This window comes from Staurois parvus, unplaced genomic scaffold, assembly GCF_062004578.1.
Source record: "Staurois parvus isolate SC_StPar_1 unplaced genomic scaffold, SC_StPar_1.0 ptg000025l, whole genome shotgun sequence".
NCBI classification, from domain to species: domain Eukaryota; kingdom Metazoa; phylum Chordata; class Amphibia; order Anura; family Ranidae; genus Staurois; species Staurois parvus.
In genome coordinates, this window is record NW_028317821.1 from 8032691 (window position 1) to 8060047 (window position 27357).

The following is a 27357-nucleotide window of genomic DNA, read 5'->3' on the forward strand; positions in this document are numbered from 1 at the left end:
TTAAATTGTTCAAAACAGAGAGAGGGGAGAGCTGAGGTGCAGAGCCGTTGTGGTGTGTGAGCGGGGATCAGGAGTGGAGCAGATCTGTTAGCTGCAGGGAAGGATCGGCTGTGACAGTGAGTATATCCAGCATACAGAACGCTCTACTGCTCACTGGCAGATCATACTTACTGTCTTCTCTTTAATATAATATTTGAATGATGGAAACTGTTAGTCTATTCCTGCTATGTCCTCTGTTCTTCCCAGGCTTGTGAGCTTTTTGTTAAATGTCCTTGGAGCTTCCAGACTGTTTATCATTTCTACTTCCTTTGAACAACCAGGTGTATTCTGGATTATATCAGGGTACACGAAGTACAGTTGCAATTATAGGTAGGTGTATATATATATATATATATATATACACACTAGCTGTTTGTTTTTTGTTTTTTTGTTTTTTTTTCTTCTCAAAAAACTGGTGTGTGGGGTTTTTTTTTTTTTGTTTTGGTTTTTTTTAGGGAGTGTTAGTGTTTTTTTACAGTACATGTGTATTAAAAAAAAAAAAAACCCAAGCTGTTCAGAACATTTTAGTAGTGTTTAACCACTTGCCTACTGGGCACTTATACCCCTTTTTTTGTGCCCAGGCTTTGAGTGCTGTCGCACCTTGAATGTAATTGCGCAGTCATGCAACATTGTACCCATATGAAGGTTTTAGCATTTTTTTTTCCACACACAGCTTTCTTTTGGTGGTATTTGATCGTCACTGTTTTTTTTTGTGGTGTGTGTGTGGTTTTTTTTTTTTCACTATAAACAAAAAATATGCAAAATTTTATAATGGAAACAAAAAAAAACCTCTTTTCTTCAAACAGGTAACTTTTTTTTTTTTTTTTTTCCTTCACTGATGTGCATTGATGAGGCTGCACTGATAGGCAGCACTGAGGAGGTGGCACTGGTAGGCATTGATGAGGAGGCACTGGTAGGTGGCACTGATGGGCATTGACAGGCATCACTGATGGGCACTGAAAGGCAACACTCTTCTTTGGCTGATGTATGCAGCAATGATGGGCACTGATAGGTGACACTGGTGGGCGGCGCTGACTGGTGGCCTTGACTGATGCAACTGGTGGGAGGCACTGCTGGGCGGCACTGATCATCTGCTCTGTGACAGCTTCCGGTTATCGGCAGTACTTTCCTCACGCTGTCACAGCGTAAGGAAAGTGCTGCGGCTAACGAGCAACTGTATTTACTGTGTCATTGGACACAGCTGATCACATGGTTAAAGGTCACTGTGGTTGGCCTTTTACAGTATCGCGTGATCAGCTGTCCGTAGGACACAGCGATCAGAGATCGCTGGGTGCGCTCCCCTGGGAGGACGTTATATAACTGGGTAACCGCGATATAGCGGTCATTCAGCTATAGTTAGCGTGTGGTGGGTTTTTTTTTTTTTTTTTTGCTCCTAGATGCCAAAGCTCAAAAAAAGCTAATAGCCTTAACCCAGGTTGACACCTAAGCGTTTTGTGGTGCGTTTTGCAGAAACGCTCCACAGTCCATTTAACATGAGACGCTGCAGAAAAGCATATAGTGCGTTTTTGTGGTGTTTTGTGTTTCATTCTGCCTAGCAACAAGGGGGGGGGGGGGAACCAAAACACAAAAAGCACTGCAGAAATGGATCAAACACAAACTGCATAGGGGTGAGCCTAGCCTAAAGTAGTGTGCATGGACAAAAAGGATAACACTTTTTTTTAGCTTCTAGGAGCGTTAAAAAAAAAAAAAAAAAAAAAAAATCCGATTTCTTCTCTTGAGTCCCCTGCTGGCATTGTTGGTCTCTCCCTGTCAGGTGCACCCACAGCTCCATGTGTCCATTCACACACAGATCTGTGGCTAGGCCCCACCCCCTCTTCTCATTAGCTCACTGGCCTTGATTGACAGCCGTGGAAGCCAATGGCTCCAGGTTCTGTCTCGGCCAATGAACACAGGGAGTCCCGGGGATAGCCGAGACTCCAGTGCACATATGCTGTATCGAGATGGGGCTTAGGTGAGTATTGGAGGGAGCTGCTGCACAGAGGTGTTTTTTACCTTCATGCATAGAATGCATTTAGGTAAATAAAACCTCGAGCCTTTAGGACACACTCGCTAGTGTGCATGGAGCCATAAAGTATTGGTTGCAAAGGGTGTTTTAAAACCTGGAAATCTGGGATTCCACAGACTTGCTTATACAACTGGAAGCAAAATACTGTATTGATGTTACTGTTCTAAATAAATTGGATAGTCCCTAAAAAAACAGGGTAAATTCACACCAGATGCAGTGAGACTGCGTTGGGTGGCTATTCCAAGCGCAGCTCCATTGAATGGACAAGGCAAAATGCCTAATCTCCTGTGTGCCTGGTTCACACCACTGCTTGGTGGAGATATGCGGGCACCATTTGCTGAGAAAAAGTTAAACAAACACAAAGTGCGATCTGCCACATCATCGCTGCACTGATCTTGTTTGGATTGCCCTCCAGTGCAGGGACTGTTGTGAACCAGCCCTTAGGGTCTTGTTCTACAGGCATCATCAGTTCAGGCACTCCTTGTGATGCAGGAAACCTGCGCTTTGTGTATCTTTCCTGCACTGCATTCAAAACACACTGCATTTGCTATCTGCTGCATGTGTCAATGCAATGTTAAAGACACCCCAAACACAGGTTGCAAATGCAGTGCATTTGCACGCCCTGGGTTGCATGGTACAGAAGGATCATGCAATCCAGTTGCAATGTGCTTCCAAAAGTAGTGCATGCAATTCATTTAGACAGTGCTCTTTCAGCCTTTTCAAACAGTGTTCCTGTGCGATTCCTGGTGTGAACCGCTCCTAAGAAAATACTGATGAAAAGTAATCAGTTTACATCTGTTTGAACTTCAGTTCACATTAGTCTTGTCTACATCTCTTTTTAAAGCTATTGTACAGGTAGAAATGACGTGCTGCCATGCAGGTCTCCTGCAGACCTGTCAGTATATCTGCTTGCCCATACGGGATGTATGGGTAAGCAGATATACTGACAGGAAGCTTGAATGAGCTACTAAAGCACCTCACAGCACTGTAGTAGTTCATTGAGAACTAAAAGCTGCCGACAGCCACTAAGGCTGTCGGGTCATGTTCATTCCGTCACAAAACACTGTGAATGAATGATGCGGCAAAGCCCCACACAGCCGCTCTGTTTTTAAATAGTGACAGCTTGTACGGGGAACTTCTCCCCGTATTTCTGTCGAGGGGGGCGGGGGGGGGGGGGGGGGGATGTGTCAGCGTTTGCAGCATTGAGAACATGTTCCACGCTAAAAATGGGTGGAAAATGTTTCCAAAGGTGAACTTAGCCTTTAACCTAGCACAGCCAGAGGCAGTTGTATGTATGCAATAATTATACCCCACCCCTCTGTCATGTTCAATGGCCAATACCACCACTGAATGCGACCTATTCAAGTGATTCTTCTACCTTTCACAGAATGTAGCATGTAGTTTTGAGTGTGGTAGGAGATACTGTCATTAATTTGCCTCTCCCCCATTTGGTGAACATGTTGCTGCCCCACCAACTCAACCTAAAAGATTTTTCTTTCATTCTTTGGACTCCAGAACAAGGCTTCCCACCTTAAAAGACCCCCCTGGAGGCTTACAAATTTGTACGGCCTTTTGGAAGTGTTTCTATATGGGCATTTCCAGTAAGCATGAAGCTAAATAAAGATGTCAGTTCATGGAGCAGGGCATGCACCTAGTAAGATGGTGCAGAGCACCTGGTCAAAGGATTCAATAACATCTCCATTACTCTGGGTTTGAGTGTTTCACTAGGATCTTCAGGGTCAGCATTTGCAGGTGTTCTCAGACAATGCTATAACATATGTAACCAAGTGGGTGACAAGTTCTGCTTCACCGAGCAAGATAAACTCTGACTGGTTAGAGGTACTTTGCTTTCCTGACTGCAGTTCATCTAAGGTCAATTTTTAATCTGGTGGCCAACTTCCTAAGTAGGTACCTTATTTTACAGTGATCATGGACAAAGGAGGTGAATCTGTTTAGGAATCAAGAGGTGTAAAGTATTTGCCTTTTCCCTAAACAAGACACATGGGTTTATTTACCAAAGCTAGAAAGTGCAAAATTAGGGCCACTTTTGCATAGAAACCGAACCGATTCTAACTTCAGCTTGTTCAGGTAAACTTTTGCAATAAAACCTGGAAACTGACTGGTTTGTATGAAGAAGTGAGCTTGATTTTGCTGCCAGCTTCGATATTTTATTGCCAAAGTTTAACTAAGCAAGCTGAAGTTACAAGCGAATTGGTTTCTATGCAAAAGGTAGCCTGATTTTGTACTCTCCTGCTTTAGTAATTAAACACCACAAAACCTTGGTAAATTATGGTGTGTTTTGTTTTTTTTCGCTCCCTTTTGGCCCAAGAGACCTTGGTTTTCTATGCTACTTGTCTCTCAGTGGAACCTCACTGGACTCTTCCCCTTCGAGAAAACTTGCTTCCTTAGCGCCCCCTTCACCGTCCACATATCAACAACTTAAAGCTGACATCATGGCTTTTGAGGAGCAGTTGTTGAAGAGAAAAGGGTCTTTCGGACGGTCTTGTTTATACTAGCCAAAATGTGGAAAGCCTTGGCATCTTGATGCAGTAAAAATAAAAATGCAGTTTTGGAGAAATCCTTGTCCTCTTCTTTTATTAGTGCCCAGGCTTTTTAGGGTATTACTCAGAACAAGGTCAACACCTCTTCAACAGGCTTTAACTAGGGAGCTATTAGAACCTCTGAAGTCTGTAACCTTAAAACGTCTTACTCTTAAAAGCATGGTTCATCTTTACCAAAAAGTTGCCTAGACCGTTTATAGATGAAAACAAAGTGTGTGGATTTGACCAAAGTTAAATAATGTCCCTGCTATAGGTGTAGGTCATTAACTTACCTGATGAAGCCTGACTGAATGGATCATCCCTACCTGCCTTCTAGGACATCCCTATGAGACTCACAGCTGTTACTGTTCACCCCACAATCACAGGAGTTATCTCTGATTCAAACCCCTCACATACGCTTGCTCACCCCTGATGCAGGAGCTCTGAGCTCAACACTTGAGAGTTTGCTCCTATGATGATGGAGGTGAACCGTAAGCACTATGAATTTCTTAGTGATGTCCTAGCAACAAGGCAGGATGGGGTTATTTCATTTCTGGGAAGCAGGGGGTCTACTTATGTTATATGTGGTGCTGTTTGCTTATCTGAATCCTGTGGCCTTTTTCCAGGTCGAGATGGCTAATCTTCAGAAGAGCGTTTTAGAATTGATTAAATGCTTCAGGCAGCAGTGTTCCCTTCTGTGTGAAAGTGAGAGGACCACCATATGCAGTGCAGATGACATGCTGCTTATGTTACAGTTAGCAGTGGCTGAAGTGAACAAAAAGGTATGTGGTTAAAAAAATGTATGCCGTAGTAATCTATGGGTCAGCTTACTGCTTTTATCTGGACCTGTTGCAGTGTCTTTTGTATAGTGTGTGTGTGTGTGTGTGTGTGTCAAAATAACTGTCTGTCCAAACCAACTAACTACCCTTCACCACGTTTATTATGCTGGATAGCAAATGAGTCTGCCATTTATGCTCTAGGTGTTTGGCAGATTACTGTGAAGTTGCTAGCTTTCCACCATCTCCCACCTTACTAAGTTTTTAAAGTGATGCTGGATTTTTATTTTATATTTTGCTCTGTGCTATGGTATTGCACAGAACGGCCTCGAACCTCCTCTTCTGGGGTCCCCTGCCGGCGCTCTTGGTTCCTCTCGGTGTGCCACCACTGGAAGCCACTTCTGTGGTGGCACACCTATGGGCTCTCGCTTGAGCCGGGCTGTGTGCATCCATTGATGCACAGTGTGGCTCATCCCTGCTTCCTCCTTACAGGATTTGATTGACAGCAGCAGGAGCCAATGACACCACCTGCTGTCTCTGTCCTGTGAATGCAGGACAAATACTGGGGCATTTTGTATTGCCTTACTATAGGCAATGCATTAACATAAAAATAGTCTAACATTTTCCAACCACTTTTAGGCCTCGTTCATACCATATGTGCAGAAAAACTGATGGTAGCTGAGCCACAACTTTCACTTGCAGAGACATCAGTTTTTATGCACTGTACATTGAGTTTAAAGCGCGTTGCAGAAAAAAATCTGCACGTGATACTAGTGGTGTGGTGTGAATAGGGCACATAGAGAACAATTGATGTTGTGCCCTTGCAGAACGCATGCAGAAAAACTGGCGTCTCTCCATCATGCTGTGAACAAACTCACTCTGTTAAAAAAAAAAAAAAAAAAAAAAAAAAAAAGTCAGCAGCTACAAACTAGCTTTTGACTTTTAAAAAAACAGCCACTCACCTGTCCCACGATCCCACGTTGCCCCTGCTGCAGCCCGTTTCACTGGCTGTCCTGTATTCCAGGAGGCTGGCATCTTCAGTGTGGGCACCTGGCTGTGACAGCTTGCAGCTTCACAGCCGGGTGCCCACTGCGCATGCGTGAGTAACGCTGCATTTCCGTCATCTTCTGGGACCTGTCACGCAAGACTTCGGGGAGAGAGGTTAAGAGGACAACTTCTGTTTGCAATCGCCTAGGCGACCGTAGCGGAAGTGGGAGCATTAATTTGTTGGTCACTATTGTAAAGTCCACCTAAATGCACTAGTTAATTTAACACTACCGTCTCCAGATAGTGCTACTGTTCAAGGGAGAGTCCATTGCTCCTCAATAGAGAGACTAGTGACCCAAAGACAAGTAGTGTGTTACTGGCCAGATCACCGGGAGGAAAAAAAGTGAATAACCATTACATTTAGGATTTGTAAGCTGCAATATATTATATTTGATGTGAGATTTGAAACAGAACTTCACCCAAAAGGGGAAGCTCTGCTTTGTCTAGCCCCCCCCCCCCCCCCTTCTGCGCAGTCTTCTGGGAAAAGTCACAGGTACCAGAACTGCAGGACTGTTCACAAAGCACAACGTGGCATGCGCAGAGTGCAGCCGGCTATGAAGCCAAAGTTAGGATATTGGCCCCAGAACCTGAAGGCTGGTGAAGAATTAGCTTGAGTGAGGAATGTGCTGGACCCCTGGACAGGTAAATGTCCTTTTAATTCAAAGGCAGCAGCTCCAGGATTTGTAGGTGCTGACTTTTTTTTTTTTTTTTTTTTTTTTTTTACTACCCCACCCCAAGTGAACTGATTTAATGCCCCCTCAGGTTTTTGTTTCATTTCTTTCTGTTTACTTTTTTTTTTCTTTCAATTTAGAATGGGGAAGAATTTACAGCTCCTCTTAGTGACGTGCTGCTTATATGGAAACACTTGATTAAAGATAAACTCGGGCTTATCTGTGAAGGTACAGTAGCTCCTGGGAACTATGATGATGTCCAAAGAACATATAACCTTTTTTTGAAAAATGGCAATACACTGGATCTCATTGATATACATGGAAAACTGAGCTGTACTACAGAAGCAAGCAACCTTTCTTCTGTAAGTATCAAAGACAGTATGCAAGTGCTTTCTTTCCTTTACCTAATGTTTTCTGTGCTATTAAGTTCTGTTGGTGTGCTTCTCTATGTTCCTTTAAAGCCCAGCTCCAAGACCAATTAAAAACAACTGGTATGGTAAAAATATATTCTATAAAATATTTATTTTTTGCTATCTTAGTGATGATGATTGTCATGGTGCCCTGTATTCTGGGCGTTCAGGACTGCAGGTAGCCAGCCGCTGAAAGCTTGGCATAATATTTTGCTTTAGGTAAAAATCTTTCCCAGAAGTCTCTCTTCTGCATGAGTGTGTGGGTGTTTTTTTTTTTTTGTTTTTTTTTTTTTTTTGTCCATATCTGAAAAGTGAGGAGAGCATTTCTAAAAAGACTGTTAGGAGGGAAAACTACTACTATCAGAGCTTGCACTGTATATACTGTCATTTTAAATGGCATCCCAGTGCATATAAATAAACAAATGCACCTGTCCTTCAGTGCATGCATCTGCTAAAAATATTGCCAATGTATGGGTTTTTTTTTATTTTTCTTTCCCTACCTGGAGGCTAGTAAAGGGCCAATTCACCCTGATACAGCACGTGAAGGTGCAGAAGCCTGTAGGGAAGTGATGGTGTATTTTCACTGGGTGCACATATAGTGTAGTTATCATTGAAAAGTGTGCTTGACAGTATGCTGCTGCAGCTTCTCTCCTTTCAGCACTCCAGGTGCGGGAGATTGCGGGACGATTAAGTAGTGGATGTGTATGAATTGGAGGATACGGATATTGGTTAGCGTTACTTAAAATCCTAAAAAAATTAACAAACCTGTCATATTTACCTGCTGTGTGCAGTGGTTTTGCACTGCGCAGCCCCAATCCTCTAAGTTCCCCTGTCGGTGCTCCTGACCCCTTCCTCATGCCTAGTGCCCCCAGAGCAAGCAGCATGCTGTGGGTGCTCACTCCCGAGCTGCTGCTCTGCATGTCCATTCACACAGAGCTGTGTCTGTCTATCTCTCTCTCCATTGCTGTCTCAGCCAATGAGGAGAGAGGCCCTGGAGAGCTGAGGCTTTCATGCAAATCTCTGGATCATGATGGGGCTGAGATAAGTATTGGGGGGACTGGAAGGGGGGGGGGGTACTGCTGCACACAGTTTGGTGTGTGTTTTTTTTTTTTTTTTTTTTTTTTTTTGTTCAGTGTTTTTATTTCAACTGGAGTCCTTCTTTTAATAGGAACACTTGCTTGAATTTCTGTCCGAATGCCACTTTGAAGACGATGAGTGCAGAATAGCCTCAGTTTCCACACCATGTAAGAATATGGATTTAAGAAAGGTAATTGTTTAAAATGTTCTCTTTTTGGTGTTTTTTGGAAAAACTTTAAAATGACAGATTATTTATATTCACATTTCTAGAGGAAAGAAGTTGTACAAAGGATCTTTTGTTCATACTTGAGTCTGCTAGTGAATTCTAAAAATGATATTGCTGTAGCCCAAGTCCTAAACTGCCCAGACAGAGGCCTGGGAAGAGAAGCCTTTACAGACCTTAAACATGCTGCAAGAAGCAAACAAATGTCCCTGTTCTTGGTAAGTTATTTCAGACCATATCTGACTGAATTGGTAAAAGACTGGACTTGTATGTCTGTCTGAATTGGCAGAATATTGTAAATCCTGCAGTAAATGAAGCTTGATGGGTGTGGTGTAGAAAATGTTGAAGATGTAAAATTCCCCAACTGTTTGAATAGGGTGTTCTTCTTCTTCCTTTTTCAGCAAAAAAAAAGGGAATCCTCTTAAGGCCTCATTCGCATGGGCTTATCTATGCATACATTCATGCAAGGGTCATCTTCACCTGACGTGGGATATACAGGTGTTCATGCATCTGTGTGAAGGCAGTTCCATTTATGTCTGTTGGGAAGCAGCAGCTGCATGGACAGTCCCTGGTTTCTATTTGACAGCTGTGCAGGTGCGTTTGCGGAGACGCATCTGAACCTACATGACTTTCCAATTGAGAACAGCAGCTATGTCTGGCAGCTGCTACATCCCAAATTGGATAGTCTTACAGCTGCATGTACCCAAACAGCATTCAGAGACATGCACCTGCATAGCTGTGAAATTTAATCCAAAATAACTGCCTTAAAAGCGGTAGTAAACCGTATATTTAAAAAAAAAAAAAAAAAAAAAACCCCCTGCAAGGTAATGTCATAATGTGCTAGTATGCATCGCATACTAACACGTTTTTATAAAGGACTTGCCTTAACACGAAGCCCTCCAGCGGAGTGCTGTCACCGCTGATAGGTTTTTCCTACTGCTTTGCAACTTTAAATTGCATTATCAGAGGATCAGTCCTTTTTAAGAGTGTGTAACAGTATCACCACTTCCAAAGGGAGGGACTGCATTCCTATTACTATCCGATCAGCCCTTTAAACAGGGTGCTATATCTGTGGGCAGGAGGCTAAGTAGACCTCAGACTTGACAGTCAGTGGTGGCAACTATCCTGTGTGCATTTAGTTCCCTTAGAATGAGCTTGTTGTACAGGCTCATAAATTAAGACTACCTCAACAGATGAAACCGCCTGGGGTAAGAAAATTGTGATACAGAAGGCACAGCATCCTGTATCTCCCAAGACAGGCAGTGCAAACTAACCATGCTAGAATGGATATTTTTCTGTGCATAGTGTGGTCAGTAGGAATCATGGTATGCAAATATATAGCACAACACGTGATTTTATTTTTTTGGGGGGCTGACATACACTTTAGTAGCATCTTGTGTGATTCTCTAAAACTAAAGCAGTGACTCTTTGTACTAGGTGGCAACTTCATTTATAAGGACATTGGAGCTTGGCGGAAGGGGCTATGCACCATCTGAATCTGATCCATTAAGGAAACATCTGAAGGGCCTTTCTCTGTTTGTTCACTTTATTGACAAACTCAATGAAATTCTTGGAGAAACACACAATGCAAGGTAAACATACTGATGTGTGGTGTTGTGTGTGGGTTTTTTTTTCCCCCTTTCTCCCTTTTTTGTCTTCTCAAGCCTCATACTAGACCATTGTTCATTGTAACCTGTACACTCAGACCATTAGTGTGTTTACAGGCTTAAAGCAATTGTTGAAAGTCATTAGGCTTTGTGCATATGTGTGCTCCCAATGACTTCAGCTTGTGTAAGAACAGTATGTATAACAAGCTTTTTACATAATATTTTCAGAGTTTTGAGCATTTTTGTTGAATCCTCTTACAGAGGAACATCACTTGTGTTTTAAAAATGTAAGTCGGCAGCTGTGAATACTGTAGCTACTGTCTAACAATCCAGTACTTCCCAGCCAGTGGAGTCTAGAGATGCCTTCCTTGAAGCCAATTCTTTGCCATGGTTCGTACTACTAGTACCAGCATTCAGGATGTGACTTCCTGATGTCTAACAGCCAGCTCCCCACTGCTTGTGCATGAGATCATGTGGTGCTGCGAGAGTGACCTAATTCTCACATAGGCAAGCATTAAAGTGTAAGTGGGTGCCTGTCAGATAAAAAGGTAGATAAGTGGAAGTAGGGGAATTAATTTTTTGCAAGTTAAAAAAAAAAAAAAGTGCATTTATTTTTTGTTGCAGGAGCCTGTAAAGCAATGCACCAGCGATCAGTAGATCGCTGGTGCCATGCAGGTCTCCTGCAGACCTGTCAGGATATGCTTGCCACTACATGCTGTACGGGCAAGCGGGTACACTGACGGGAAGAATCAATGAGCTACCACGGTGCTCCACAGTGCCATGGTAGTTTGAGAACTGCAAGCCAACATCCATAATGAATGTTGGCACTTGTAGTCCATTCATTCACAGAACTTTGTGAATGAATGATGTGGCTGTGTGGGTGGAGCCCTGCACGGCCGCATTGTTTTTAAAAAGTGAAAGCTTGTACTGCAAACTTCAGGTAGTGGCTGCAGCATTGGGAACATGTTACCAAAGGTGAACTTATCCTTTTTAAAGGGGCTGTAATGACAGTGAATTCTAGTAGTTTAATGTAATGTGTCCGTAAACGCACTTGTAGCATGTCGCATGTCTGGACTCCTGTATAATGTCTGCATTCTATTGAAAATATTCTGTAGCATTGCTTAACACTAATTACGTGGCCACTGGATAATGTTCGGGACCACAGTTGAGGCCTTTATTCTTTTGAAAGCTGGCATTTCAGTTTAGTGAGATTTTATATACAGATCTTGAAGGAGAAATTTTGGGGTCATTTGCACATTAGCCATGTGTGATTTAGGCAAAACTGCTAATGTGATTTATATTAAAATTGCACACTGAACAAAGCTGGATGAACTGCAAAATGCTAATGCTACTGTGGATATACTGCCAATATGAGGCAAATAGACAGTTGGAGGAGAACTACATGTTCAGGTCTGGCCACTGGCCTGCAAAATCTGATTCCTGGCTTGGTCATCTCTTTGCTGTACAGTGGGCAGATCCAAGGGTCTCCGACTACCAGTCTAATCTGCCCATCGTACAGCATAGTTAAATGGAAAGGCCAGTAGTCTGATCATCCCTGCCGCCCATTCACACTGTAGTTCTCAGTAAAGCAAGCTCTTGATGCAGTGGAAGGACCAGATAGTCTTAAGCCTGGTACACACATTTAATTTATAATATATATTTAAAAATTTTCCGCTCAGCAGGCTGAACGTAAAAAACTAAGATTGCCGTACTAACTAAGCAATGTAAGTACAAAGATCTCTCCTGCTGTGCCTTGTAGTTTGACAGGGACCCTCGAACTCACTTCTGGATTTTCAGCATGTCCCCTTTGACAAAAGCCAGTCCTTGGTCCGAATATCGGCCAGTTTAGCATATTCTGACCATGTGTACCCAGCTTTACACTCCTGGACAGTCTGTCCCCAGTGTGAATGGGCAGCAATGTAGGTAGGACTGTGGGGGTGTGTATGAGATGAATTGGCATCCTGGCCTATGCTACACAATGGGTGTATCAGATCGGGAGTCTGAGATTACTGTTTCCACCCACTACATCAAGAGCTTGCTTTACTGAGAACTATAGAAGGGAATGTATAAGACCGGGGGCCAGGGGGATAGAGGGAACAGCAGCCACCAGTCTTCTGAGCAGTATATGGAGGGCTCCTCGCAGAATAAAGAAGGCTGGACTTCTGACTTCCAAGAGGACTGTAACACACACATAGGTGGGAACACCTATGTATATAAGAGCATAAAATTTCTGTTCAGAGTTCAGCTTTAAGATGGCAGTCTAAATTTCAGACCTTCTGTGTGTTTTTTTTGGTTTTATAAATCGTCTTTAACAGTTGTCCAGACCAGTAGAAATTGTGACATTTTCTAGCTTTTGGAATTGTAATTATGAATCTGGTTTACATTTTAACAGGCATTTGGAATTCGTCCATATCCCTATTTTCTCACTAGAGTACTTTATTCATTTTCCAGTAAAGAATTTGCTTTCAGAGAATATGCACTTTGAGATGTAAATTACCCACTGGTTTTGTGTTGTGATTTATGCATTCAAGAAAGTATTGATTTGGCTATGGAGAACTGTTTTTGGTACATAAACTTTAAACTCACCATGGCCCTTAATAATTATTTTTATTTTTCCCTTTTGTGATATTTTCCTGTAACTCACAAAAGCAGTTCCATGCCATGCGCCAAAGAAGTGTGGTTGGGGTTTTTTTTTTTTTTTGTTTTTTTTTTTAACATTGTCCTGAGCCAAATTCATGAAAACCTTGCAAGAGTTTGGTTAACCGTTATGACATGTACGACAGATTCTTGTAATTTGTGTTACATTTACAATGTGTTGCTATGTTGCAGTTCATAGATGGCAAAACTGGAGGTAATTAAGACCAACTTAAAGCGGTAGTAAACCACAAAAAAAACCAAAAAAATCTTCTCCCTACAAGTTAAGAGTATAATGTGCTAATATGAAATGCATATTGGCACATTATGAAAGACTTTCCTGAAAACTAAGCCCTCCAGCGGTGCATTGCCACAGCTGACGGGGCTTCCATCTTCACCTAGTCTTTTAGGTTTGTGGACCGTGGGGGTTTGAATGGGTGAGCGGCGATGAGGTCCCTTCCCATGCATGCGCATGGGAGTAATGAGTGCAACACAACTCCTCTCAATGGTCTGCATGCTGTCAATTGAGAGCACAGTGCACATGCGCCGGTGACATCAAAAATAAATATCTAAAAAGGTGCATGTTTTAGGAGATATTTACTGTACCTACAGGCAGTGGTGTATTTATATTTCGTGCTGCCCTAGGCAACACAAAAACTGGCTCCCCCCATTGACCAGCAACACCCCAGGCTCCCCAGCCAAGAGAGCCTTCCACTACCACTGCCCCCCAAACACTGGTAACCCCCCGACGAGATAAGACACTCACCTTCACAGCTCTGGACATCCCTGGGAACAAGAGTCAGGCTCTGCGTACACCATCAAGCAGCCCGCAGCCTCTATCAGATCCCACCTTGTCCCCGTGCTGCGTGTGTCCCTTCTTCCTTTCCTTCTTTAGGGGGACAGTGCTGCCCCCCTGAAAAATGCCACCCTAGGCAAATGCCTTGTGGTAAATACACCCCTGCGTACAGGTAAGTCTCTTATTATAGGCTTACCTGTAGGTGGAAAATAAGTCTTTGCTACCACTTTGAAGTTGGCATACAGACATGCCAGAGTTATGGGGAGTTGTACATTTTGTGTATTTGTTTTATTGGTTGCTAGAATGCAGGCTGCTAGCGGTTACCAGCCAATGACATGGATGAATTTGGATAGTGGGTGGAGTCTGACGGGTATGCTGAGAGTCTAGTTCCCCATCAGGTCCACCTGCCTTGTGTTTGGCAGTGGGTGGATGCCGTAGCTGCTATTGTACTGAACAGGTAGCTATGAAATCCATCCACTACCTGAAAGTCACAAGGGAGGCAGATCTGTTGGGGAAATGGTATGAGTGCTCCTTCCTCTACCTACTTTGGCTGCTGGGCCTGACTGTGTGACAAATGCAGTGGCTGAACAGGGAGCATCTGAGCTTCTCCTCCCCCTCCCTTCCCTTTTTTTTTTTTTTTTTTTTTTTTTTTTTTTTTTTCTCATGGAACTGGACTGAGTATTGGGTGTAGACACTCCATGGAACTGGACTGAGTATTGGGTGTAGACACTCCATGGAACTGGACTGAGTATTGGGTGTAGACACTCCATGGAACTGGACTGAGTATTGGGTGTAGACACTCCATGGAACTGGACTGAGTATTGGGTGTAGACACTCCATGGAACTGGACTGAGTATTGGGTGTAGACACTCCATGGAACTGGACTGAGTATTGGGTGTAGACACTCCATGGAACTGGACTGAGTATTGGGTGTAGACACTCCATGGAACTGGACTGAGTATTGGGTGTAGACACTCCATGGAACTGGACTGAGTATTGGGTGTAGACACTCCATGGAACTGGACTGAGTATTGGGTGTAGACACTCCAGTCTTAATGCTGGCTGCCTTCTGACACATTTCAGGAGCTTTTAGTGCAAATTGACAAGTTTGCTTGATTGGGGCCACCCACCCCCCCCCCCCCCCTTTCCAAATGATCCACTCTGTTCCTGGGGGTAGGCCATATACTATTTAATACAAGAAAAAAAAATACTTGGAAGAGTTTATTATTGTTAGGGGGGGCTATTATCTATCATTCTTCAATTCCATACAAATTAAATAAAACAAAAGGATACTTGGCTCTGCAAAAAGGAGCGGTACTACGAGGTGGGTATGGGGCAGAGAAAAGGAATGGTGCTCAGAGGTTGGGCAGGGTAGAGTGAGTACCTGCACATATTCTTTGAGGGTGGGAAAAGAAGCCCTGTATCTAATTTAATCTCTAAGATTTCTTTTCACTTGCTACTATAGTGTTCATATGCCTAGTAATGAGGATTGAAGGGAGTTCTGCCAAATAGGGACAGCAATTAAATCTTGAAAGCTGCTGACTCTCCTTGCACTCTGAAAATCTCAAACTGGAGGGGGGGTGGGGGTGAGAGGAATGTTTTTTTTTAGCTAGAATTCTACTATAATGGTCTTCAGTACTTCTGGAAAACTATTCGTGTGTGTGTGTGGTTGTGTTGTGTTGTGTTGTGTTTAATAGCCAAATAAAAAAAAATGCATGATATAAAGGGCGTTCATTTGGGCTTTTTCTTGCAGAACTGCAGCAGAGCGCATTTTGTCAGCGATAAAGATGCATCTTATAAAGGGTAGAGGCAGTGGGGATCTGTTCAGTGAAACTGTGATGGAGGTTGCAAACAATTTGGATCTGAGAATTAACCTTATTAATTTATCTGTTGAAGTGAAGACTGAGAGCTCCACAGGAATCAGTCCTGCACGGGTAAGCTTTTTGATGCACTTTCTTTATTTTCCTTTGTTTGGACATTTCTTGCTTTATTCTAAAGCTGGAGAAATTCCAGGATACCTCTGAAGGTATGCTGTGGTATCTGGAACCAACCTGTCAGTACCAGCTCCTTTTTAAGTCCTGTAAGTTGTGATGGGTCCATGGGTCAGATTGTCTGGTTTGTTTTTCTAGCACATCCCACAGATACTCGATTTGGATTAAGATCGAGAGATTTCAGAGGGCAAGTCAACACCTCAAACTTATGAATTCAAGAATGGTTGCAGGAACACAAGTACAGGCCACCTTCTCCCACTGCTCCTGTGATTCAGTTATGATGCTCAAGTACACATTGCATTTTGCTGTGCACACGGGTCCACATAGGTATCCTGACCGGTCTATGGCTACGCAGCCCCATATGTGACAAATTGCGATGCACTGTGCTCTGACCGCTTTCTATCTGGACCAGCATCAAAAGAGAAGTATGAGAATTAAAATTAATAAACAAACCTACTCATCTGTTGTAGGTGAATGCTGCATCTGTCCCCCACCACCTCTGAGACTGAGATCTAAGACAGCTGATCACTTGGTTCTCAGTCTTCAGTTAGCAGAGAGCTGGTGACTGTCAGTCACTGGCACTCTACTCTGCCCCTCCAGCACTCATTGGAGTGCCAGGCTGAGGAGGGGGCAGGAGCAGCTGGCTCAGGCTCTCAGCAGCTTGCTGAGAAGCTGAGCCAGCTGCCAATCCGGAATCTTGCTGGATCCCAATTTTAAAGTCTAGATCTCTCCAAAGCCTCGACTGACTTCAGCTGAGTACAGGTCAAAGGTGCAGAATTAGGTGCACTGCTGTGACCTAAAGGAGAAGCAGGCCAAAAAGGACTTTGGCCCTACTTCTCCTTTTTAGTGACTTTAAAGGATAAAGCATTCTGTTAGTGTTAAGACTTTGTCATCAGCGGAGTCTTATCTTTCAAATGTCCTGTAGCCTTGGGCAATTTAGTAGTCTCTGCAGCATTGGACTATCCTGCTGGAAGGTCATCCAATTCAGAGTCCACAGCGGTGGTGCATGTGAACAGTCTTTCACCTCCTGGCTGAAATATATACAATTTAATAAGCAATATTTCATGCTTGTCTAGCTAAAAATAAATATTTAAATTTTCATTCCTAACATAAGGAATCTGTACAAAACCACTAAACATTCCCTTTAAGACACAACACCAGTATGATGGAATTTTTTTCTGTTTACAGCCTAGAATTCATGCAATCAACCGTGGCACAGCTTTATGTGGTAGGGAAACAATAAAAACATTGCTAGTACTTTTGGATGAAGAATCTGCCAATCCACCCAGCAAAAACAAAGCAGAATTATTATATGCTGAAGACACCACTCTCTTCGGATCAACTTCTATTCTATCACTTTTTAGGTACGTAGAGTTTGATATGTATTTTCCCACAAGCTATATGATGAGCAAAGAAGTGAAAATTGAAACCGCAAAGCTATTTGTAGTGTTTTACTTGTCTCTCTCCAAAGCTTTGCCGTTTCTCTCTGCTGTTTTGTGTTCCTCTGGGGCAATTCACTTCACTGGGTACGAGAGGGTCTACAACCACTTGCCCTCCTGAGGATTCCCCCCCCCCCCCCCTTTTCTGACCAGGCAATTGTTTTTGTGTTACTTTAACTGACAATTGCACGGTCATGCAACAATGCACCCAAATGAAATTTAAGGCTCCCCACCCCAAATGGAGCTTTCTTTTGGTGGTATTTGATTGTCTATAGCACAAAAACAAAACCCCGCACAAACCTAAACCTGACTTAAAGTTAAAACAAATTTTGTCTTAAATTTGTGTGTGTGTGTGTGTGTGTGTGTGTGTGTGTGTGTGTGTTTCTCCCCCCCTTCACTACTAATGGTGGCGGCCAGTGACTTAATAGCGAGTCTGCGGTGGGAATTCTGACACTGCGGGGAACTGTGCTAATAAAAAGCACAGACACTGTACTAATTGCACTGGGCAGGAAGTGGTTAACATATGGGGCAATCAAATGGTTAACTAGGCTGTGTGAGTGCTTTCCACTGTAAGCACACTGCTTTTGTAGAGCCATACAAAGCAGTGTGCAGGAGCTAACAGAGGAGAGATCTGTGCTGTTTATACGCAGGTCTCTCCCATGTCGGAGATACTCTGCGATCACCAGGTGCTGGCAAGTAATCACTGGCTGGGACCTGGTTATTGACAGCTGAGGCCACGAATGGCAGCGCGGGTAGGGTTCGCACGTGCCCCCTGCCTGGAAGTAAGTGTGTGTGTGTGTGTGTGTGTGTGTGTGTGTGTGTGTGTTGCACACCTGTGCTGCTCTGTAGCAGTATTTCTGCTATAGGGCGGAGGGGAAGCGGTTAAAGCCATACTGTGTCACTCCAAATAATATTGACATTTTGTTCAGTTTTAGTCTGTTATGGTTTCTGTTAACCCCTTCATGCTGCCTCTGGCCACAGTAAGGGGATCTTAATGCTGGGAGGCAGGCATTCACATCATGTGACCGCTGTTTGTCAGTCACATGATCAGATGCTCCCAATCGCAAATATGCATTGGGATCTTTTGCAGTTTCATTTTAGTGTTAGGAGGGAACTCTTACCATATTAAACAATACCCTATGGAAACAGTTGCTGGACGTTTAAAGCCCACCCACCGAGAGGCCACAAATATGCATACAACTGGTGGGAAGAGGTTAAACAATAGGTGCACTTTCAAACAAAACACTTACTTGTTTTGCACTGATCTAAACAACACCACCCTTCCACTCCACTGATGTATCATTACTAAGATCCCATGACCACAGCCTCTTTAGTCAGTGGCTATGCCTGTGCCGCACAGACGTATTGACTTCTGTGGGGCTGTACTGTTAAAGCTTGGCCAGAGGAGGGAGCCTTTCACCCCTGGAGAACCTTATCAAGTGACATAATACAACCTATTCGAAAAAAACAATCAAAATTGTTGGGTTTTTTTTGGGGGGGAAAAAATAGCAGTAGCTCTTTTTTGTATAGAATTGGTCCTTTTTATGTAAATGGCAGTCCTAACATATTGTCCTCTTTCAGAACATGTCAGTGTTTTTCAAGCTCCGTTTCACATAAAGGTGTTTTTGGATCGCCGTAATTTCAAAACATGCTGTCAAAATGTCAAATCGCACATCAGCATGTTCCAGCGCCATTCATTTCAATAGCACCTAAAAACGCGGGATGATTTGGTCAGATCAAAACATATGACGTGTGTCACTCAAAAGAAGTTCGAGAGCTTCTTTAAGGGCGACACGCATCAGAATTGCCCTGCATTTTAGGCACCATACGTAATTCAGAATGCCTCTATTTCTAATAATAATCATAATATTCTGTTCTGAGGAGAATGCTGTCTTTTGTTTTGCCATGACCTTTTTAACCCGAGGGTTGGTTCACACAGGGAGCACATGTTGCTGTGCGTGTTGACAGCACGTTCATTTGAATGGGCTGCAAAACACACTGTATCTCACAAAAAGAGGTGTTTGCAGTACTTCTAAAACTCATTACACCAAATCGCATGGTAGTGGTGCCATGTGATTTGGTGCCCTCAAAGGCACTGCATTTTTCAAACCCTATTTGGGGTGCCATTACCCAATACATACAAATTGCAAGGGCAGCACAATCACCTACGGAATCTGCCTTTCCCGCACTACATTCTGGTGTGAACCAGCCCTGATTCATTAATGTGAAAATTGGTGGTCATTATAACCACCTGGTGCACTCTGTGTGTCACGAGGAAAGCTGCAGTGGTGTGTGTGGGGTTTCCCCCCCCCCCCCCTTTTTTACAGTAGAAGTGGCTTTCTACTAGGGAACATGCGTGCTAAAAATGAAATTCTTATGTTTGTTTTTAAGCTCCCCCACAAGATGAGTTTGCTTTTAATCTTTTGTGTACACTGCATTTCTGGATACTATATATATATATATATATATATATATATATATATATATATATATATATATATATATATATATATATAATGTGTATGTATGTACTGCTATTTGCCATATGAGGGCGGATTTTCCGACATCCTGAATTACATTGCTGATTATTGCAAGTTTTCTGTGACCTTCCGAAAAAAAAATCTACGTATCTGAAATCCTCATTCACCTCCAATTTTTGTGCTAATAATTTAATTTTTTTTTTTTTTTTTCTTACCTGGGGGAGCTTTACTAAAACTGGAGCATGCAAATTCTGGTGCAGTTTTGATAATAAAACCTGGAAGCTGGTTTCTATACAAAGCTTAAAGCTGAGTTCTAGTGATTTTTGTGTTTTTTTTATTATAAGTCAGCAGCTACAAAAACTGTAGCTGCTGACTTTAAACACGCACTCACCTGTCCCAGGATCCAGCAATGTGTTCACCTGCACTCTCCCTCTCCCCCTTGCACCAGCATCTCAACTGTGGGCACCCGGCTGTGAAGGCTGTCACACTGTGCATGCGCGAGTCTTGCTGCACATCCTCAACTCTTCTTTATTGAACAAGCTAAAGTTATAAGCGGATTGGCTATCATGTACAGCTGCAGCAGATTCTGAGCGCTCCAGTTTTAGTCTTTCTCCCCAATTATGCATTTACTTGTGTGCGCTTTCTCTTTCTTTTATTTATGGTTTTTGTCATTCTGAGTTGGCAGCAATTTTTCACTTTTAGTTCACTTTAAAGGTGCAGTGAGTATCTTCTATTTTAGTTGACAAAAGCCCCTAATTGTGGGTGACCAGACATGGTCTCTAGTAGCCCTGCTGTGGTTAGCTGAGAGCTACTTTAGAGCTCCATAGTGAAGAGAACAGGATAAGCTTTGCCTGGGTGTAGGGTAAAGGTGTATGTGGCATGTCCAGATTTCCTAGTAAACCAAGCATTGTCCTAATGTTCATGTTTTGTGAAATGACCCTGGGAGTTTACCTTGATGCAGCTTTGAACATGATTCTTTTTCTTTAATGAACTTTCTATTTAATTTGTTTCTGTCTTTTGGAATTGGCAGGACTCCTGAACAGTTTAATGAATCTTCTCTTGATCAACGCGTCCAGAAGTGCATTAACAAAGACAAACCTAAGGTATTGTAATGAGCATTCGAAAAACATTGTTACTTGTGTGGTCTTATTGGTGTGAATGCACCAGACAATGTGTTCTTTGAAAATAGCCATTTTTTTTTTATATATATTTTGCGAGTATTTATTATGACTAATTCTGTGATATTTGTTTATCTTTGCGCATCCCCCCCCCCCGTACGTTTTTATTACAATTCCAAACTCCCCCCCCCCCCCCCCCCATTTAAAAAAAAAAAAAAAAAAAAAAAAAAAAAAAACTGGTTCTGCTTCCTGATGTCACTTGCCATTCAGAATTGAAATGAGGGAGAAAAGCCAGCCAGTCTGTGAGTAAAATCAGCGCACACACTTGTTAGGCATACAGTGTCCATCTCAGCCAGTCCCTGGTTGCCTGCCACACTATTATAGTCACATTATAAGCCACTGATTACTGCCATTTACTAGTATGGCATCTGTCTGGATCAAGATCCTGGTCACGGTCAGAACTATACTAGTGTCCCCGAAAACAAAGTGTTGGCAGGGTCATCCCTGATCACTGCCAGCACTTGTGTTTTTTGACCAAACCCCCCAACAAGTGCAACATAAATATAATTTTTCTGACCACTGACATCGCTGAAACATTTGTCTTCAAAGCTGCAAGTCTAAAAGATTTGCCCCCCCCCCCACCCCAAAAAAAAACTTGTGGCCAATAATGTTTTTTTCCATGGACCCAACATGCCTCTCTGCAAATACCTTGGGGTGTCTAATTTAAAAAAAAGACTGATTTGGGGGGGGTTGGGGGTACTGGTGCCTCTTCCTTATTTTAATTTGTTTTTATTTAAATATTTGGTGTTTTTTTTGGTTCTCCAGCTGAAGCAGAACTTGATAAAATCTCAGTTTTCCTGCACTTACAAAGAGACCTCAGCAAGTCAGCCCAAGTCATGTGATTTTCCAAGTATGAGTCAAGTGCCAACTTGCATCCATCCAGCACCAAAATTTGTTCCAGTACTTTGCTTTGATGAAGAACCAATAGGTATTGATTATGCAAATCTGCATGTGTGGGTTTTATTTTTCTTTACCTGTCAACCCATATTTTTCCTGCAACCATTCATCCATGACACTTTTGAAAACAGAAGCAGTGCTGGCATTGGCAACAGTTTATCTTGCCTTCGTTTCCTATAAATCCAGAATTTTTCTCCCAGCAGTCAGCATCTTTTTTGTTTTTAAAATGGGGGTGGGGGGGGAGAGACTAGGTAGATTTGAGAAAAAAGTGTACTGATTCTTTTTCCATATGCTTACACAAAGGCACGTATAATGGATTAGTAGTGGTTGGTGTTAATGAAACCTGTCGCTCTTGCAGTAATGGGCAAAGATAGCTAATTTTATAAAAAGGGGGGAAAAACTACGTTTCCATTGCTAAGTTTGGACAAATGCATTTTTTTTTTTTTTTTTTTTTTTTTTTTTTTTTTTTTCATTTTAGCTGCAGGCAATATAAGCAAGAAGAGAACTTTTCGCATACATTCTGGTAATATTGACTCAAAAGATGTGAAGGGAAAACCCAGTAAACCATCAATACAAAAGAGCTCAAAGAGAAAGCAAGTGGATACTGATGAGAACCAAGGCAAACTTGAAGATGAGCCTCCACAAAAGAAGCTTGCTGGATCAACAAAAACGAAGGAAAATGCAGCTAGCAGTAAAGCTGTAGCCAAGAACAAGCTAATTGTGGGACAAGCTAAGTTAACTAGCTTTTTCCGGGTGTAGTTCTTGTATAGTTGAAATGGTTTTTATATACTGTATATGACTGTTTTTTTTTTTTTTGTTTTTTTTTTTTGTAGAAGCTGTTACTTTTTGTTTTGTGGCTTTAATTTATTTCATTTCCTTATTGCTTTTTATTATGTTTAATTTCAGAAAATGACATGTTTTATATTGCACTGATCACTTTATTTACACTTTAATAAATGTACATAAAATGCACTTTTATCTGTAAGTTAATTCCATTCATGGGTAAGTGGTAGATTGATGTCCTTTTCATCGACTTTTATCCTTGTTCATCTCATATCTGCCAGCATGGTCTATAGACTCTTCCAAGCATACACCTGAGCACTAAAGAGAATAAAATGATCAGTATCTCCAGAATTTTCATGTCTTAAACTGGAAGCAAAACAAACGTCTCTTAAAAGGAGGGCACCTACACGTCAAATGGCACCTCAATTACAACGTAGTTACTCAATATATGGACAGCCTTCCCACCCTTTTTCTTGGTGTAAAATTTCATGAGTAATCAAGGTTATTATAAAACAATCCATAGTTGGTGAACCAATGCCCAAAGCATACTTACCAAAGTACTAAAGAGTGTGAGAGGGGAAAAGAGAGAGGGATTTTAAAGCTCTGTTACTGATTGCTAAGAATATGTAATATCTTAATGTCCATAGTCTGAGCACAGGTGCACTTACAGATTACTGTGTAAGAATAAAACCATTTGTTAGTCTACTCAGGTTCTTTACCATGGTTTATAAGCAGCTGCCTTCAGGTGATTGAACACTGGCCCCCAAAAAATTTGTCTTTAGCTGGTGGACCTCTTCTTTCTACTTGGTGTATGATGTGTGTGTTGTGGTTTTGTTGACCCCTTGAGGGACTGTCCATGGACCTGGGGCTGGCCTCTATTGTTGTGGGCACTGGATGTTTCTTAGGGGCTTACCTATGCATGCAGTGCATTGAGTTAGCAGCAGGATGAAGGGGTGTGGTCCGCCAGTGGCAAAGCCCTTTCCATTGTAGAGGTTGAAACCAGGATGGGATCCAGCAGCAAGCTAACTGAGGCCTCGGGTACAGTTCCCGCATCCCATACACTGACTTTTTTTTTTTTTTTTTGGTTTCACAATGATTTGGCTTAGTCCTAGTCATGCCCTTCAAAGCCTATTACAAATGTTTTCATTATCTGTTTTTGCTTGGAAGACAGGTTTTTCTCATTAATATCCCCTTAGTGCCAAGGGCTTCTCACTTTTAAAAGGTTAATTGCAGGATAAGACCACTAACTGTTACACAAGGGCAAAGCAATCCTGAGGCCAAAGGCTCTTTTCCTAAGGAGGTCTGGCAAGATACTATTCAAGCTTATGGTTTGAGGGATGGGGTTCCTCTTTCCTCTTAAGGCAAACTCTGTGATCTGTTTAGTGTTTCATGGACATTTTCAGCATAAAGTCTCTCAGATTTTCAAGGCTGCCACCTAGTCTTCTGTTAACACATTTAAGTTCTATCCGGTGGATGTTCAGGCCTCTGATGCCAGTTCCAGATGTAAGGCGCTTGGACCTCCTACTCATAATGATTAAAGATCCTGTGTCCCGTACTACAAAGACTTTTGATTTGCAATAAAATCTATTTCTTGGCATACAGGTCACAGGTCTCTCCTTTTTTGTTCTTCTGATCTTGCTATTGCTTGCTACAAAACCTGTTGTCTGGGGAGGAGAGAGGGCAGGGCTAAGCCGTGGCTCTGTGTGAATGGACGTGTAGGTCAGTGGCTCGGGAGCAAGCCTGCTTGGGTGCCCCCCACAGCAAGCTACTTGCTCCTAGGGCAGGAGGAAGGGCCCAGGAATGCTTGTGGGGGACCCGAGAAGAGGATCAGGGCTGTTCTGTGCAAAACCACTATACAGAGCAGGTAAGTATAACATATTTGTTTTAAAATAAATGCCTTAATTATCACTTTTCCCTAACACTTTAACCTTTCTGTATGTCTATTTTTTTTAAAGTCCACATAAGCAAAGAGAAAATAACTCCAAGCAGATGGTGTCCTGGCCCAAATTGAAATCAAGGACTTCATTGCTGCAAGGCAGAAGTGCTTACACGATGAGCATAGCAACCAATAGTGTGACACTTTTTATTACTGCTGAGTGGTATAAAATGGCAGATGTCCTAAAACATTACGCAAAAATTAATTCAATCCTACCATCATACATTATTTCAAAGTATTGGGCTTTGCATGCAAGCCTGCATCATTCTGTGCATTTTAAGCCTCCAATCTACCAAATTGTTTAATTTTAATAGTTGAAGCCCTGGTCTTCCAAGGTGAGTTTATAGATGTCCTGTTATTCATTTAATAGCTGATGAAGGGCTTTCAGATAATAGTTATCCAAGAGGATCAAGAGCCGGTCGATCCTTTTATGAGGTTCTGAAAGTGCACCCCCCCCCCCCCCCCCCGTATGATAGCCATAAAGTTAAATAAACGCATTAATAAAAAAAAAGCCTCTATGCACTCCAATGCAAACACTGCGCATAGGGCGTGCATATAAAAATAATTTGTGTTACACTTGACGAAAACCGTCAGTGAGCGCAATAATTTATTCTAACCTGCAAAGACTTAAATCAGTATATAGCAGGGGTGTCCAAACGTTGTTCAAAGAGGGCCAGATTGGATGAAGTGAACATGGTGGAGGGCCAAACATTTTTCCGAACATTCTTTGAACCATTACAATTAAATGCAAATAAATTATTTTATGCCAAGTTAATTGCAAACGACTTACTTTTCATTTCATAACATTAAGATCAACTGACAGCTGAGTTTTCACAATGTATTGAAAATAAATTTAAAAAAAAAACTTACCTGCACTAATGTGAAGGGTGAAAAAGGTAGCTGGAGCTGAAGTCTCTGCTCGGCAGCCGGGAGGGGAAGAGAAACACACTTCACGCTGGAAGCCCGGCTCTGACGTCACCGCCCTCTGTCGCTCCCAGCGCGGCGCAGTCACGCATGCGCACTGCTCTCAAGCAGAAGACTGTCTGCCACAGAAGGGAGGGCCGTGCGACAGCCGCATTTACACAGACCAGGGAGAATGCGCCGCAGTCAGGCATGCGCACTGCCCTCTGCTCTCAAGCAGAAGACTGTCTGCCATAGAAGGGAGGGCCGTGGGAGAGCCACATTACACAGAGCAGGGAAGGCTATTGGAGGGCCATATTAAACCGACCCCCGGGCCGTAAATGGCCCGCGGGCCGGACTTTGGACATGCCTGGTATATAGTCTATAGAGTTTTGGCTGCCATGTGATTTTTACAACAACATGCAGCTTTAAAGCTTTGTTTCGATATAAATTTACTCAACACCACTTCATCTTTTTAAATGTAAGCAAAAAATTGGGTATACTATTTTGTTTTCATTAGCATTCAATAGTATTTTTTCCTGACAATGTGCATTTGACTTTCACTTAAATTTCAGGGTCCATGCTTTCAAAAAAATTATATAATTGTTTGGGGATTTCGGGTAATTCCTAGCAAAAAAGCTGATTTTTTTTTTTTTTCCCTTTGTTTTACACAAACAAAATAATGTTTAGAAATCTATTTTCTACCATAAAAATTGTAGAATATTTTGCTTTAAAGTTGGCCATACATGGGCTGATATTCAGCCAGTTCAGCTTCATATATGGGTAGGGTGGTTGAAAAGAAGTCAATCTATTAATTGATCTAATATTTGCTGCTTGATCAGTTCTGCCAGCTATAGCCTGCAACGTTGATCAGTGCATTCTCACAGTGGGGGAAATCTTTACACTGTCAGAATACAACAGCACAACGGCAAGGATTCTTACAACTACCACAAAAGTGTGGATGGGGGTAATGAGTCGGGTGTGTGTGTGGTTCCTCTGCTTTTGGAAGGCTGGTGCAGGGGCGGACTGACCATTTGGAAACTTGGGCACTGCCCGAGGTCAGTAGGGGGCTGCATGAGATGCCCCTGGTACACTTTTTTTTTTTCTTCATAGGCTTTTTTGAGTTTGGGCAAGGACACGGGCCCCATGAGTTGTCAGCCTGCCCCTGGGCTGGTGTATAGCATTAGTCAAATATATGGAAATTTTAATGAATACTTACTGTCAAAATCTCGTCTTCCTATAGGAAACTTATTTTCCTCTTCTCCAATATCTCTTCTTTCATGCGTCAACTCAACATTCTCATCCCCACTGTCTAAATGTCGTAGTGAGCTTTTAAGTGGGGAAAAGGCCATTTGCTTCACGCCACTGCTTATAGGAAGAACATCTTGACTGAAGTAACTGTTACGAGAACCCAAACTCTGGGGAGGAAAAAAAAAAAATTGATTTCCAAGAACGAGAATAGCAATACATTCTTCAGCTTTAGAAAGTATATTTTTAATAATTTTACCAATAATTTCTCCAATACAGGACTTCTCTGACTGGTCCTCAGAGCCCACAACTGGGTCATGTTTTTGTAAAATTCCAAGTAAATAAATTTAAAGTTCTGATCCACCCAAAACTGGCCTTTTCACTTCTCCAGACTGTCCTTGCTAATATTTTAAAACAATTTTTAAAGGTAAATTTTTTTTTTCTTTTTTCTTAAATAATAAACATGTCTACTCACCTGCTCTGTGTAGTAGTTTTGCACAGAGCGTTCTTGATCCTTCTCTTCTCAGGCCCCCTGTAGGCTCTTCTGGCTCCTCCTGTCTGTTGGGTGCTCCAGATCCATTCACACACAGAACTGCGGCTTGGCCTCACCCCCTCTTCTCTTTGGCTGCCTGGCTGTGATTGACAGCAGCAGGAGCCAA

The 27357-nt window shown here is 42.4% G+C and overlaps 2 protein-coding genes across 2 annotated transcripts in view; one reads left to right on the forward strand and one right to left on the reverse strand.

Annotated features, from left to right (window-relative positions):
- PARPBP (PARP1 binding protein) lies at nt 1-22803 on the forward strand. Its single transcript, XM_089651810.1, has 11 exons — nt 1-116; nt 5232-5387; nt 7240-7461; nt 8678-8776; nt 8857-9027; nt 10247-10401; nt 15600-15780; nt 17026-17201; nt 20787-20859; nt 21700-21862; nt 22310-22803. Exons 2-11 carry the CDS (start codon nt 5238-5240, stop codon nt 22588-22590), a joined length of 1671 nt encoding a protein of 556 aa, XP_089507936.1. The 5' UTR covers nt 1-116; nt 5232-5237; the 3' UTR covers nt 22591-22803.
- Nucleotides 22749-27357, reverse strand: part of PMCH (pro-melanin concentrating hormone) — an 11460-nt gene continuing 6851 nt past the window's right edge. The window contains exons 2-3 of the mRNA XM_089651814.1: nt 26670-26868; nt 22749-22932 (exon numbers count right to left, since the gene is read on the reverse strand). Of these exons, the coding sequence (XP_089507940.1) occupies nt 22883-22932; nt 26670-26868 (249 nt within the window). The 3' untranslated portion in view covers nt 22749-22882. The remainder of the gene's footprint in view (nt 22933-26669; nt 26869-27357) is intronic.